The 14,319-nt window shown below is 40.5% G+C and overlaps 2 protein-coding genes across 2 annotated transcripts; one reads left to right on the plus strand and one right to left on the minus strand.

Moving 5' to 3' along the window:
- Window positions 1–123: 123 nt before the first annotated feature.
- setd4 (SET domain containing 4) lies at window positions 124–6,977 on the minus strand. Its single transcript, XM_084021789.1, has 13 exons — window positions 6,857–6,977; window positions 6,126–6,218; window positions 5,939–6,034; window positions 5,707–5,744; window positions 4,986–5,074; window positions 4,404–4,640; window positions 4,045–4,104; window positions 3,100–3,229; window positions 2,785–2,959; window positions 2,549–2,627; window positions 2,180–2,260; window positions 1,899–2,022; window positions 124–1,816 (listed from the first exon to the last, which is right to left on the minus strand). Exons 2-13 carry the CDS (start codon window positions 6,193–6,195, stop codon window positions 1,640–1,642), a joined length of 1,356 nt encoding a protein of 451 aa, XP_083877915.1. The 5' UTR covers window positions 6,196–6,218; window positions 6,857–6,977; the 3' UTR covers window positions 124–1,639.
- On the plus strand, window positions 6,929–11,365 carry cbr1 (carbonyl reductase 1). Its single transcript, XM_084021792.1, has 7 exons — window positions 6,929–7,060; window positions 7,962–8,076; window positions 8,255–8,424; window positions 9,275–9,382; window positions 9,930–10,138; window positions 10,343–10,396; window positions 10,783–11,365. The coding sequence occupies exons 2-7, from the start codon at window positions 7,964–7,966 to the stop codon at window positions 10,954–10,956; spliced, it is 828 nt and encodes a 275-aa protein (XP_083877918.1). The 5' UTR covers window positions 6,929–7,060; window positions 7,962–7,963; the 3' UTR covers window positions 10,957–11,365.
- Window positions 11,366–14,319: the final 2,954 nt, after the last annotated feature.

Here is a 14,319-nt window from a genome sequence, read left to right on the forward strand (position 1 = left end):
AAAAAATTAAGTTTTCCAAATAATATAAACATATAAACTGCAATTTAAAGGTGCTATTGACAACATTGATAACATCCAGCTACTAGATGTCGCACTCGCAATCCCCCCTTCCATTGCATTCACGTCACAACACAGCTGCTCGAAGCACATGCACCCTCAGTGGGTTGCCACCTCGGCATGGCTTTTCAGTCCTTGAAACTCCTTCAGCTGACTCCAACGATCAAACGCTGAACCGATGTCCACTCTGGTCTTGCTCCTCCTTTTGTCACTTAGCACTTGGGATGGGATTTTTCCGTTTTTTCCACACTAACTGGTAACCCCAAAGTCTCCTTGACCCCTGACTACGCAGAGATACCACGTGATACCAACGTCATTATTCTATTGGCTCACAAGCCTTGCTAGAAGCCACAGCCACACATCTACACAGAGGTAAACAAAACATTCATTTTTTTTTAATAATGTTTAATGTTTTTTTTAATAAATGTTTTCACGAGAAGTGATACTTTGATTCTGCACCTTTCTAAAATTACTGGATGTATTTTTTTTTTTTAAATATTCATTTAAATAAAATTGTCATCAATATGACCTTTAAGTGGCTGTCACAAAAGATATTTTGTAATGTTGATTTTGTATTTACTCAAACAAAATCTCCTGAATAGAAATGATCAGAAACTGGAAGACAACTTGACGTGATTTCCCCCCCCCCCCCCATCTCTCCTGGAGTCTCTTACATGAGACCAGAAGGTTACAAGAAACTGTTTTACAGTCATTTTAGTGCACTGTATCTTTGGACTTTCCATCAATGGCAGTGACCAGCTCCACACTGTCTTGCTTCGGGCCATTATAACAGCGCAGATGCTCTTTCAGCATACCTGGGATCAAACCTGTGACCCTCTCATTACAGGACATCAGGCAATCCTGTGGCCTTTGTCGGTTGTACTGGTCGACAAGCAGAAACGGGAAACTGTCTGGCAGAACCTGCGGCCTTTCTTATTTCCATTTTGTACCTCGATTCCTCTTCTTGCATCTTAGTCCCACCCACGGGAAATGGGATAATAGACATTAGGAGAGAGGCATCGAGGCAGCAGGCATTGTCATTTTAAAGTTAATTAGTTACTGTCGCCTCACAGCGATGGGCTCCCGGGTTTGATTCCCGGTTTGGGTTCCTTCTGTGTGGAGTTTGCACGTTCTCCCCGTGGGTTCTCCGGCTTCCTCCCACGGTCCAAAGACATACAGGATGGGGATAGGTTAATTGATGACTCTGTGAATGTGATTGGAATGATCGTCCCCTGCCTTCGCACAATGGCAGCTGGGATCGGCTCCAGCCCCCCCCCCCCCTGAATACAGGATAAGCGGTTGATGATGGATGGCTGGATGGTGGCACAAAACTGCATCAGCTGTCCTTTGTCACGCCTCTTTTATACATCACAGGTGTGGAAAACACTCCTGCAAAAGGATACGATGCAGTACCCTCGCTTGTAGGTCCTCCAGCTTCCTGCACTAGGGAAACGGGAAGTGTTTGAAGGAAACGGGTCCTTCGAGAGAGCGCTGAGAATGAGTCGGAGGAGCCAGGAGGCACAAGAACTAGCCCAGTTCAGCAATAACCTTGCTTTCTGTAGCAACTGGCACCAATCAGATGTCAGCTCACAGCGTCAGCATCTGGTTGGCATGACAACTGTTTATCCGGTTGTCTCGACGTGCCCTCCAGTGCCTCAAGACAGCTTCCTAGGATGCACCTCTCCTCCTGCCGCAGCGACTTGACCACATCTAGCTGCTCCCTGACTGAGTGGTCACACTGCCGGAGGAGATGGGAGATCTAAAACACACACATTAGGTCAACTAAAAATGAATCAGGTCAATAGCTCGATGCTTGGTAGAGTGTTTGTATGTACACACACCGTATCCAGAGCTGTGTGAGTGTCCTGTAGGAGTCGCTGACACAGAGTCTTGGCTGTCTGGACGCTCCACTCTTCTCTCTCTTCACACACCATCTGGCCGAGCAACACAGCCTTCCAGTGGTGACTGAAAACAACCACACATCTAGTCAGTCATTTCTATCCATTTATAAACTGACCAATAACAGCAGAAGTAGATATTAGGGCAAGTGGAGCTTCCCTCCTTTATAGACGTAAACATCCTGTATCAAAATGTGTGTGTGTGTGTGCGCACGTTGTCTTACTACAGTGTTTGTGGCAGCGACAGCAGTCTGAGTGCCGTCATCAGTCTCCAACTGGGACCTTCACTGGACACTGTGAGATTACTGACAGGGAGAAAGAGACGGGGGAGTTGGAATGAAAACGCTGGAGGGATTTTATCCATCAAATGTATTACTTTGTTCAATGTATCTCAGTTTCTCAGTACGCTTTAAGTCATCTATTTTAGCATAAATACTGGAAACACAGGGAAACTATTGCTACTCTGGGCAAGACAGACAACATGAAGCTCCAGGTTCTTCTATAAAACTCTTAATAATAATCTATAGCACTTCTATAACAGTTTTCAGACAAACCATGTCATAAAAGGAAACATGATCATGCAAATTTCTTACCAAAGGAAATTGTTCTCTTTGAGAAACTTCATCTTCTGATCCAAACTCCGGTCACCTCTTAAAACATCACAGAGGAGATCTGAGGGACCGCAGTGAGACATACAAGTACAAACTTCCTGTTACAGTGTCATTCACTTTTCATATAACCTGAACTGTATCAAGGCAACACCAACTGCAATATCCATGAAAAGGAGTTGCTTCAGAGGCAAAGAAGGTGAGTATTTTCTATGGTTCACCTGTTTCCACATAGACCACACTGTTTGGGTTGCAGGCGGCGACAAATCCATACTCGAGCATCAGGCGCTGGTTGTCGTGGGAACCGTAGTTAATGAAGGCCTGCTGGTAGCGGAGTGTCCCGGAAACGCTCCTTATTTCATAACATCTCGTCATGTCATTGAAACTTGCTTTTACCTGAAAAAAACAACAACAGATTTTTAATTAAATTTGTGGAAACTCATTATTGGCTCTCCTTCTTTCTAAACGTCCAATCAGTTAAAACTCAACTAGGGAAGCAGAATAGCTCACATATATGTGCTTTTAGCCACGTGTACCTGCACGTCAGGGCGATGGTTGAGAAGGTCCAGAAAGGGAGCTAAAGCATAAATATCCTCTCCATACAGGAAGTTGTTGGAGGGGCGGGACATGAAGACAGAGCGCGTGTTGACACTGCACCATGCCCACCTGGAAGCAGAGAGGAACAGCTCAATATCCTCACAGACAATATATTTCAGGCTGGAAACATTTTCATAGCCATAAACCATTGTAGTGAATTGTTGAAGGGAAAATGGCCCCTTTAATGTGGATGTCCAATCAATGTTGTCCGTAAATGTTGTCAATTGAAGCAATAAATTCCTCAATGAGTGCTTTATTGGACCAGAAGGCTGATTTCTCCTGCTTGTGCAGCCATGGGATTCCATTGTCACAGTTTACAGTACAATTGAGGAGGACAAGGACGCTCTGTCTTGCAGTGGCATCTAGAGGTGCTAGAGGAATGAATCCTAAAACCTGCTTTTTGAGGCGATGACTGAAATAAGCTCTGTGTTAAACAAAGGCTGAAGAGATTTTAACGCTTTGTTCTGTGATATAAAATATGTAAGTTAATACCTCTCTCATGAATTTTGAAGCTTTTGTGTCCTAAAGAAGGCGGATCATTATAGCCTAATGGTAGCTTTTTAGAGTGCTTGTTTTTGGCAAATAACCAAAATCTAATAGAAAGCTTTTTGTCCAGGGAACCAGTGCACTTGTGAACCGTAGTTGCCATCCAGAAATAAAAAATGATAATATTGACCACCTAGTGGGCTATGGAGGTACTGCCAAAAGGTTTGATTCAATTACTAATGTAGCAATTTGGTGATTTACAAAGCTAGTTGTTACATATCGAAATGTGCTCAATAATTCACATAAATAAACAAAACATAGTAATTCAAATTAACAAAACTTAATCACAATGACAGTTACATAATCATGAAACATCATCTCGGGACAAATGTGCTTACCTCAATGCTTCATAGGTCAACACCTCTTCCACAGGCTGACTCAGGATCTGTTGTAGGGATCTGGATAAAAGTAAAATAAATCATTTACAGCTCACTATTATACTGACATTGTTTTATTTATGTCTTTTTGAATAAATGACATGTCTGCAAGCACCAGGTTTATACTTGCAGGAAAGAATGTTGCAAAATAACAGCATCAAATTGCATTGAGGACTATCATCTAAATGCTAATATTTAGAGCTTTCTGCAAGTAATGTTACACAATATGCAAGTAAACTCTTCCCTGCACAGTCCTATCTGTGCACAGCCTCACACATACAGTACATGACTTGAATAACCGGCTTCAGCGTTGGGCTCACCTGAAAAACGTTTGATTCAAGGAGTGGATTTCTCGTACCGCCTCCCTCTGCTGTAAAGCCCGTCTCTGCACACTGATTGGCAGCACAGCCATGACATCATCAGTGAAATATGCGGGGCAGGTGTAAATGGCAGGCAGCACGTCAATGTAGGGGAACCAAGCAGAGGACTCTCCCTTGTGCCGCTCACACACTAGGAAGACGCAGAGCGCCAACAGGGGCGAGAGGCGGGGCTTCCAGCTGGGCAGACAAAAATAATGAGTTTGGTTCGATTTCTAATTGGCTCTCTCGACAATTGGCTCGTCTGCTTTTTGTGTGTAAGCGTACAATTTTATTAAATTTACGACATGCTCCTTACTTTCTTACTTACTCTGTTTTACCCAAGTCTTTTGCTATAAAGCAATTCAGTGCAAGAAAAACACAAACTGCAACACCAACTCCCCTATGGCACAGTGCACACAGCTTTTACACAGACGTAGCTATTGCAGGGCAGTGGGAATGGCTTGCATTTTATTTTTAAGTTATTCTAGCCATATTGTGATATCTTAAAATGATTCTCTTGTATATGAACGTATGTGCGTTTACCTCTTGATATACTGTCCCAGGTAGCTGTCCAGAACAGTGGAGGTTGTGAGGAGACAGGACTCTGGCAGAGAAATTACCAGCTGGCCGGGCTGACAGAAGAACAGAGAGAGACAAAGATTATTCCACTCAGAAATCACAAGAAATAATGGAGATTCAAAAACAACGAATGAAATAAAATCAAACAAAAGACCAGCTCAAATGTTATGATTGGTTGTTGCTTTGAGGTGTCTGATTTTTTACTAGGTTTAGTTTTCAGGACGTTACTTTGCCTCGAGCTCTAATTATCATACAGATAGTGTCATTAGATCTGTTGATGAAAAGTAAACATTTAAGAAGGTCAGCCTTATTGCTAAAAAGGGAAAATGTATTAACACTCAACATTTATTTGACATTTAAAAGAAGAGTGTGTAGCTTTTGGGGGATCTATTGGCAGAAATGGACTATAATATTAATCGGTATGTTTTCCTTAGTGTATCATTTTTGTTACCTTAGACTGAGCTCTTTCTATCTACATAGGGAGCGAGTCCTCGTCACAGAACCGCCGCCACATGACTACGATAGCCCATAATGGACAAACCAAAAACTGGCTCTAGAGAGGGCCATTTGCATTTTTACGTCGGCCACCACACTTTTCATTGCACCTTTAAGTAATTACTAGCTATAGAGACAGTACATGTGTTGTAGTTCATTCATTCAGTTGTACTGATGCAATCAGACTCACCTTTATGCTCTTGAGAGCTTGAAGTCCTCTGCCTGTGTCTGGATTACGAGAAACAGAAAACACACACTTTAAATGCTGTATCCATCAATCAGAATATTACACACAGGTTACAGTGAAAGATTGATCTGATCTTTTCTACAACACAGACAATGGCTGCTCTCAAGGAGCCGAATCTGGAGAAGCATATTGGCTGCTGTAGTAGTAGTAGTAGTAGTAGTAGTAGTAGTAGTACCAGTGAAGAGGGCCGGCTGCAGCATTGTTGAAGTGAATCCCCGCTGGTGAAGAAATGTCATCAGCCTCACATACTGCAGCTGATGACACAGAGAGACTGAGGAAACAGAGAGGTGACGGGAGAGACCGTAAGAGAGCCGTCTGTGGAAGATTTTTAGAAAGCAATACAGCAGGAAATGAGTTTATACCCGACTGCCTTTCTACTTTCTGCCTCCTCTTCCTCGCAGTGCGTCCAGTCCGATGGCTGCAACCCCTCATGATCCCACCTGGACCTGGACCACCTTTTGATCGACAAACAAACACATTCAAACAATGAAACACGAAAATGCGATGACACTGTATTCCTAACTTCTCAACATTTGAACATGAATTCCCTTACATGACGCGATAGATAACTAATCAACATAGTAACTATAAATATCAGCAAAGCAAAGATCCCTCCCTCGTATCCCACTTACAATAACTTTCTGACACATTATTTGGAGGATTAATGCATGTTTCATCTACACTCATTTGCCATTTATTCAACATCATTCTTAAACAGATCAAACAAAAACTAAACATTATAACCTTCTTGGAGGTAGCATTTATTTCCCGGCTGTTGTGTTAGGCTGCATGTTTCACCAAGCTGGACCTAGTAAACAGCCAAGTAAAAGTACCTACCTATATTTACATTGTATGCTTTCAGTGTACTTCAGCTAACCATTAAATACAGAAAGACAAAACAAACAAAAGTGAAGATTAAAATCCAAAGCAAAAACAAATAAATCAAAAACGTAATTTCTAGTAGTCATTTAGTAGCAACACCAAACCTGTCTCCCTTACAGTGGTTAACACCAAAACATACCCATCATGCACCGCACGCCAAAACCGAAGTGTTATTTAAACTATGGGTGCAGTTAACCGCCAAATACATTACCTAGATATTCTCATTTGTGTAACATCCTGATCCTGCACGTCGGCTCCTTGGGGCAAACCCACGTGGTTAACTTGTTTTTCCGGGTCTGCGCATTGACGCTGCGCTGGAAAATGCCAGTTTTCCGCCCGCTTTTTGTGTGCACAGCGACAACGCTTTATTGCGGACTGCAGCCAGCTTCACTCAACACTACAAGGCCAGCGTAAAGTAAGTAGCCTCCATTTCACCTGCTGCTTAATAGCTAGCAACTTGCCAACTTAAAAACGTGTATTTTAGCATCTTGATTTGTTTGAAAATGAGTTGGTCGACGAGCTAAACTATGCCCATTACTCGGCCAGTGTTATGTAACGCCATCGCTAAACATTAATTTGAAGTCAGTCGAAACGTCCTATCGTAAAGCTGAAATGTCCCACTGAGAAATATGGTTAATGTATACTAGACCTGTCTATTCTTATCCTAGACCTTGTTTCAACGTCTTTTCCATGCATTTTTATGATTTGAGTTTTTAAGTAGCCGAATAACTATGAGAGCTGAAGCACAGAGGAGACTTTGGAAATGTGTCTACTACTCAGCAATGTGATGTGATATGCAGTTTAACAGTCGATATTATCGTATCCTTTGAACTGAGTTGCATGAAGTTAAGTTAAGGATACACAACCTTGTAAAACCAGTTTGCAATGTCATTGGGTTTGTATCAAGGCCAAAGGTTATAACATGTACTATCATGCTTCTGGAATGATTCTGAACCAGTTTATCCGTTAAAAAATGTCATTGACTTCATAGTGTATGAGTGGAAACGGGTTTAAAATGAAAACTGTATCATTCAGCTATATTAGATTATAGACCATTTCAAGAATAATTCTCTCAAGTTGTCACCATGACTCAGCAAATCTTATCCTCTTTGAATCTCTACTGCTGAGTTGTGGAAGTCCCTTGTTTGTTAAATGGGAGGCTAGTGCGGTCATTAGGTTCCCATTTTTTTCGTATTAGATAAAAGACAAGTTGAAGAACAATTCTCACAGTATGATTCACTGTTAACAATCAATAATAGTGAAGTCATTATGAATTTAATATTTGTATTAATACACTGATCCCTCTTTGTGGACAGATATGTCTACCAAGGTAGTCGTGGTAACGGGCAGCAACAAGGGCATCGGTCTGGCCATCGTCCGAGCGCTCTGCAAGCAGTATCAAGGAGACGTTTACCTCACTGCCAGAGATGTGTAAGTAGCTCACCTGTTAACATCTGGACTGGACTCATCTATAAGCCAAAATATTGCAATATCATTGACTGACTTTCATGTCTGACTTTGGCTGATTTTTCATGTAAAAAAATAAACTAATCATATCAGCCCATTGAGAATAAAGTGAAAATGGATTAAAACGTTTTGCTCTCTGCAGCGGCCGTGGTCAGGAAGCAGTGGCGTCGCTGGCTTCAGATGGGTTGAAGGCCATGTTTCACCAGCTGGACATCAACGACATGAACAGCATCACTACTGCTGCTGCATACTTTAAAGAGAAGTATGGTGGATTGGACATCCTCATAAACAATGCTGGGATAGCATTTAAAGGTAGAATTACAATAATATATTGATATATATATATATATAATATTAGTACTGTCACATATCAGTATTCATGTCATACTCAAGTATAATCACAAGATTTTCCCTGAAGGAAAGTCTGACAGAGAGAGAGAGAGATAAAAAATGAACAGAAGAAAAGTACAAATATAATACAAATGTATACAAATTTATAAGAAGTTATACTGATATTAGTGCAAAATAGAATAGCAATTAGGGTAATATAAATGTATAAAAATTAAAAATTACAAAAACATGAAAAATAAGTGTAAAAGAAGTTAGACACACAACAGTGCCCAATAGAATAACTATACAAGTAAAATACGTTTAGTAAAGTAAATAAAAAACTAACATTGGGTATGATATTGAAAAAAGTTCAATTTTTATATAATTTCTTCATAACTCAGAGAAACGTGCCTGTACTTCCAAATTGTACTTTAATGGCTGTTAATAGCTGCCTCACATAACATATTATTTTTTCCATGATGAAAGTGGATAAAAATTAACATATGCTCAGTAATGACTCCATTAAACCAAACAAAAAGTATCTAACTCTACTTAAAAATGCATGCGTTTGGTTAAACAGTGAAAGAGGGAGCACTTGACTCATCACATTTCAGGCAGTACTGTAAAATCAAAGTGCAGTTAATTATATATATTACATATTTATGTTTTCAAACATTGTGGATATACCAGCATGCATTTATTTCTGCCATTTTTCATCCCTTGTTGACTGGCAAAAGTATAAAATTGACGATGCTTGGAGCTGCCATTATGAATTGAAGAAGACTATCAATAAGGTGACAATGATATCTTCTCTCTCTCTTGCCCTCTATAGGAGCAGACACGACTCCGTTTCCAGTCCAGGCCGAGGTGACCCTCAAGACAAACATCTTCGCCACCAGAGACATGCTGACTCACTTCCTGCCGCTCATCAAAGTTGGAGGTAAGGGCACAGAACTGGACCAAGTCTACTGTCTGCTCCTGCTGTCTTCATAAACAGCTCAGTACACAGCCTAATTCAGATTCAAAAACGACAGGTTGTTCTTCTCCGCATTCCAGTTTCAAGAGCTCTTTGATTGATTTTGAAAAATGTAACAAAAAGATAAAAGCTTTGAAAACAAGAATAGTGGTGTGGGTGAGCAGAAGCAGGTTCATTTTAACTGGCGATGGTTCAAACTTATTTTCTAAAATATCTGATCAGCAGCAGTGTTTCCAGCAGGGTTTTGTGCCACCTGGAAGCTCTCCTAGAAGCAAATTGATTTAAACTTAAAGTAAAAAGCATCAAACTGGTGCACTTTGAGAGCAGAACTAAGAGGCTGAATCTGTGAGAGGGAGTGTGCAGCGTGGGCAAGCCAGCCTTCACGTTGAGAAGTGTGAAAATATTTTGAGTTCATTATGAAACTGTAGCAGGCTGTCACGGTGATGAGGAACTCTGGCAACAGTGTCCAAAATCTATAAGCTAACAGCTTCAAACATCCGGCGTATTTCAGGTCGCGTGGTGAACGTCTCCAGCTTCGTTGGCGCCCGCACTTTGAACAAGTGCACCCCGGCCCTCCAGCAGCGTTTCCGCAGCGAGGACATCACAGAGGAGGAGCTGATGGGAATAATGCAGAAATTTGTGGACGCGGCACAGAAGGGCGAGATCGAGAAGGGGGGCTGGCCCGATACGGCATATGGAATGTCCAAGACTGGCCTGACGGTATGACCCATCAGTCTGTCTATTTTAATCAGTCTTCTCATCTGTGGAGACCAAGCACAAGTTTGCAGATCTTAAAATGGGCGGGTTGTGAGATATATATCTCATCACTCAAAATCAGGGACCAAACAGGTGATTGAAGTGCTATTTGCAATATGTCCTTTCATGACATTAATTATACACGTGTGTCTGTGTGTGTGTTTTCAGACCTTGACCATGATCCATGCTCGTCGTCAGTCCAAGGAGAGACCGAATGATGGGGTAATTACCAAATTAAAATACCAAACTTGATCTCTAAGCTTCTTTTGAACCACATTGTTCAACAGAGTAGCTTGTTAAAAGATATAGAAATAATGTAAAATATACTTCATATCCTTTTAACAGTTCAGATGCTCTTTCCTCAGCTCTTATATTTTTCCTATCCTGAATGCCTTTATGTCTCGTCTAAAGCAATTTGAAGGGTCTTATTGTTGTGTTCCGCTTCGTATCATAAAACGGAGGGGGGTTGGACAGTATCACCTAAAACAAATTATGACATAAGGATTGTATCCACAAAGAGGTCAATTTGACAGATTTGGTGTTTTGTTTCCAGTGAAAGCCTCACTGCTAACATGAATTTGTGTTGCTTATATTATTATTATTTACAGATCTTGGTGAACGCCTGCTGTCCAGGCTGGGTGCGCACTGACATGGCCGGTTCAAAAGCCCCCAAGTCACCAGAGGAGGGCGCTATCACTCCAGTCTACCTCGCACTGCTGCCGCCTGGAGCCACAGAGCCTCACGGAAAGTTTGTCTCAGATAAAGAAGTTCAACCCTGGTGAACAGGCTAAAGAGACCAGTGTGCGTGCTTAAGAGAGGGGAGAAAATCAAAGAACCTGTTTCTCCACTTCAGAACCTGACGCAGTATCACATGATCTGTAAAAAGGATTACAACATTTAATGAGTTTAAACCAAATGTTGATATCTGTGTGTCTGCTGGGTTATATGTAATTTGTTGGTAAAAAAAAAATCAATATTATTACTTTGCGTTTGGAAGCATAAACATTTTTTCTATATTTTTTTACATGAAAAAAGGGAAACTTAACTGGATGAAGCTTAAATGTTTTGAAATCAAAGAAAATAAAATGCTTTTCTGACCAAAAACTTGTATACAATACAATGCTTATTCATTAAGAAGATCAAGTCTTTCATGTAAAAACTAAATTAATAAAAATAATTACTGTTTATTAACTCTCTTTGATTTACTTTTTTATTTTTGGTGGGGGGGCAGATGGTCTTAAGGGGAGATATCAGGTCAACAGTAGATGCCAGTAGATGGAAGGTGTGTACTTCATCTGAAAGCTGGGAGCCTGATGATTAAGTTGAGATGCAGCTCAGCAGTGTGTGTTAAGTTCTAGTCATAAATCAGAAATGAAAAGCAAATCATTCTTTCATTAAAATACATCTTGAAAGTGTAAAAGGTCTTGAACATTATGATGACGGTTTAGCTCAGGAGGTAGAGTGGGTTGGCTGGTAACCGCAAGATTGCCGGTTCGATCACCGGCTCCTCCTTGCTGAGTGCCTGGTGTCCCTGAGCAAGACACCTCACTCTAATTCCTCCTAACGAGCTGGCTGTCGCCCTGCGTGGTTGACTCCGCCGTCGGTGTGTGAATGTGTGCGTAAATGTCAGTAGTCATTCCTGAAAAGCGCTATATAAATGAGGACCCTTTATGATGAAAGAATATGATGACCACCCCCATGCTCTATTGTGTCTCATAAGTGGTTGCAGCAATGTAAGCGTTGGTACAATTTATTGCACAGATTTGGTGCTAAATTTAAAAAAATGTTTTTAACCAATTGAGAATTGATCAACATTATTTAAAAAAAGACCTCGGGAACTCCCATAGAAGAAGCCAAGCTGTGATTTAGTATCTAAAACTCTTGCCTTTTCAAAATTTCTGCAGGAGTGGATTGTTTTGATGACTGGATGGCGAGAACTTATGTTGTTGCTCAGAAACCCCCTTATTGTCAATCTGCCTGGGAAAGCCCTACATCCCCCGAATGTCCTCGGTCGGAAGCTTTTGGCTGTAAAGTTGCATACGGCTCCGATTATTGATTGATTCATTTCATACAGTGACATCGAGTTTAAAAAAATGTTCTCAATCCAATGAAATGGCTACTGTGGGGACTGAAATCAGCATATATGAAAGAATTTGGGGCTGTTGCATCCACAAGAGTCTCGGCTTTCCAGCAGTACCCACATTATACAATTCCAACACTGTCCAGGGACCCCAGTATGCAAAAACAATCAAATACACCCTTTTCGAATAGGAGAAAATCACACATTTATACTGAATAAACGGCATGGCTTCTACCCCAACCTGCATGATATTGGTTCTGTTGATACCCAAGAGTCTCCCCCAAGACATAGGAGAAGTTGGGTTAGTATTAAAGTTAGAAGTTAAATGTGTGAATTCACATTCATGTTTTTTTTTCTTGTTTTTTTTACTTTGGTAGCTTATTCTTTATCACTTCAAGAGAAATTTCTGAGTATTAATTAGTGATGTCCAAATTAAGCTTTGTGAAGCATTTTCTCTATTTTCTGAGCCCAATAGATGGCGCTCTCTGTTCAACAAAGGGTTGAAAGCAATGGAAATATATCGGCCTTCAACCCTTTGTTGAACAGAGAGCGCCATCTATTGGGCTCAGAAAATAAAGAAAATACTTCACGAAGCTTCATTTGGACATCACTAGTATTAATTGAATGTGAACAGATTTATGGAGATGCAGTGACACCTGGTGGCCAAGGTGGGCATTCCATAAGAAAACAGATAACACTTTTATGGTGATTTATCAGATGTGTTGAAAGTACAATACAGATATAATGGTGATTTATCAAATGTGTTGAAAGTACAATACAGATATAAAGGTTAAATTATATGTAGGTTGCCTTTTGATTTGCAGTTTAACGTATCTAGCATGCACTTACAGTTGTAATTCCTATTTGTAGACACATTTATGGAGAGCTATAACAACTCACATAGCCAACAATAAATGACAGTCTCCCTGAAGAGATATTAATAGAGCTGACATACGAAACAAATATGGCTTTATATATGAGCAATGTGGGTGTTTGTGAGTGTGGTTTATTGAGGCTGATTTAGCTGCACTCTCACCAAAGTACACACAATAAACCCAAGATTCATCTGTGGTCAGCATGTTGTTTTTCCCTTTTTCTCTCGGCTTCCTTCTCTGTCACAATCAGGCCAGATTAATTTCAGAGTTGTATCAGTATATTTTGACTTGTATCTATAATTCACACTGATTGTAGAAATGTGTGACTGACATCATGATGTCAAAGTCTCATAGCAGTTTAAAAAAATACTCACAACATTACACATTATATTAGCTGTTAAACTATTTCGGAAATCATGAGTTCCCGGCATGTTGGTCTAAATGTCGTTTTAATGTATGTATATTCAACATGAACAATGTGTGTGATCTTAGAAGGTGAACTCCTGCAACCCTCCAAATTCCCATATTGAATTTTAATAATAAATATTGCCATGGACATGCCCCTGGTGTCCTCAACTGCAGGTACAGCCTTGCTTTCGCTATTGTTATGTATATTATTGTTACTTATTTGCAAGTTCAAAGTATTAGAGGAGAAACAAAAGATGTCTTTTACCAATTTCACAGTAGCTGAATGTAACATTGACTTTTCCCTGAGGCGTTTTGTATCTATTATCCATCTCCAAAATGTGTTTACATATACGTGTGAACCTGTATTTTCATATCTTTCTCCTGAATGAAATCCAAATGCCCAGAGCAAATTGTTAATGCAAAAGGAGTCCAGAGCAGAAAATCTCATTCAGGTGTTTTCGTATTATACAAAAGTGTTCCTGCGGGAATCTAGATTGTTCTGCTTTATGTCTCACGCCTCCCTCTCTGTCTGCTTTAAGTCTTTGAGTCAATAATACCACAACAGACTGTATGAGTCTGTGCGGTGTTGATATAATGCTACGTGTGACTGTGGGAGTTGTAGTCCTGTCAGATGAGGGTAAAACCCTGATTACCTTGTAGATAAAAACTAATCCACAGAGCGGGAGAGACAGATAATCTTCTAATCCCTGCTCTCTGCCAAGGGAAACCCCATCACACACACGCACTTTGTTAATCACAGTGACCATGAGCATCACAGGTTG

This window comes from Eutrigla gurnardus (genome assembly GCF_963514095.1).
Source record: "Eutrigla gurnardus genome assembly, chromosome: 11".
Taxonomy (NCBI): Eukaryota; Metazoa; Chordata; class Actinopteri; order Perciformes; family Triglidae; genus Eutrigla; species Eutrigla gurnardus.

Bases quoted from the DNA above. Each gene is read 5' to 3' on its own strand.
- setd4 (XM_084021789.1), bottom strand. From the start codon at position 6,195: ATGAGGGGTTGCAGCCATCGGACTGGACGCACTGCGAGGAAGAGGAGG. The intron at 5,075-5,706 runs GTGAGTCTGATT...TTCTTCTGTCAG, and splicing joins AAGCTCTCAAGAGCATAAAG to CCCGGCCAGCTGGTAATTTC. The intron at 4,641-4,985 runs GTAAACGCACAT...TTGTCTGCCCAG, and splicing joins CTGGGACAGTATATCAAGAG to CTGGAAGCCCCGCCTCTCGC.
- cbr1 (XM_084021792.1), top strand. From the start codon at position 7,964: ATGTCTACCAAGGTAGTCGTGGTAACGGGCAGCAACAAGGGCATCGGT. The intron at 8,425-9,274 runs GTAGAATTACAA...TGCCCTCTATAG, and splicing joins TGCTGGGATAGCATTTAAAG to GAGCAGACACGACTCCGTTT. The intron at 10,397-10,782 runs GTAATTACCAAA...TATTATTTACAG, and splicing joins AGGAGAGACCGAATGATGGG to ATCTTGGTGAACGCCTGCTG.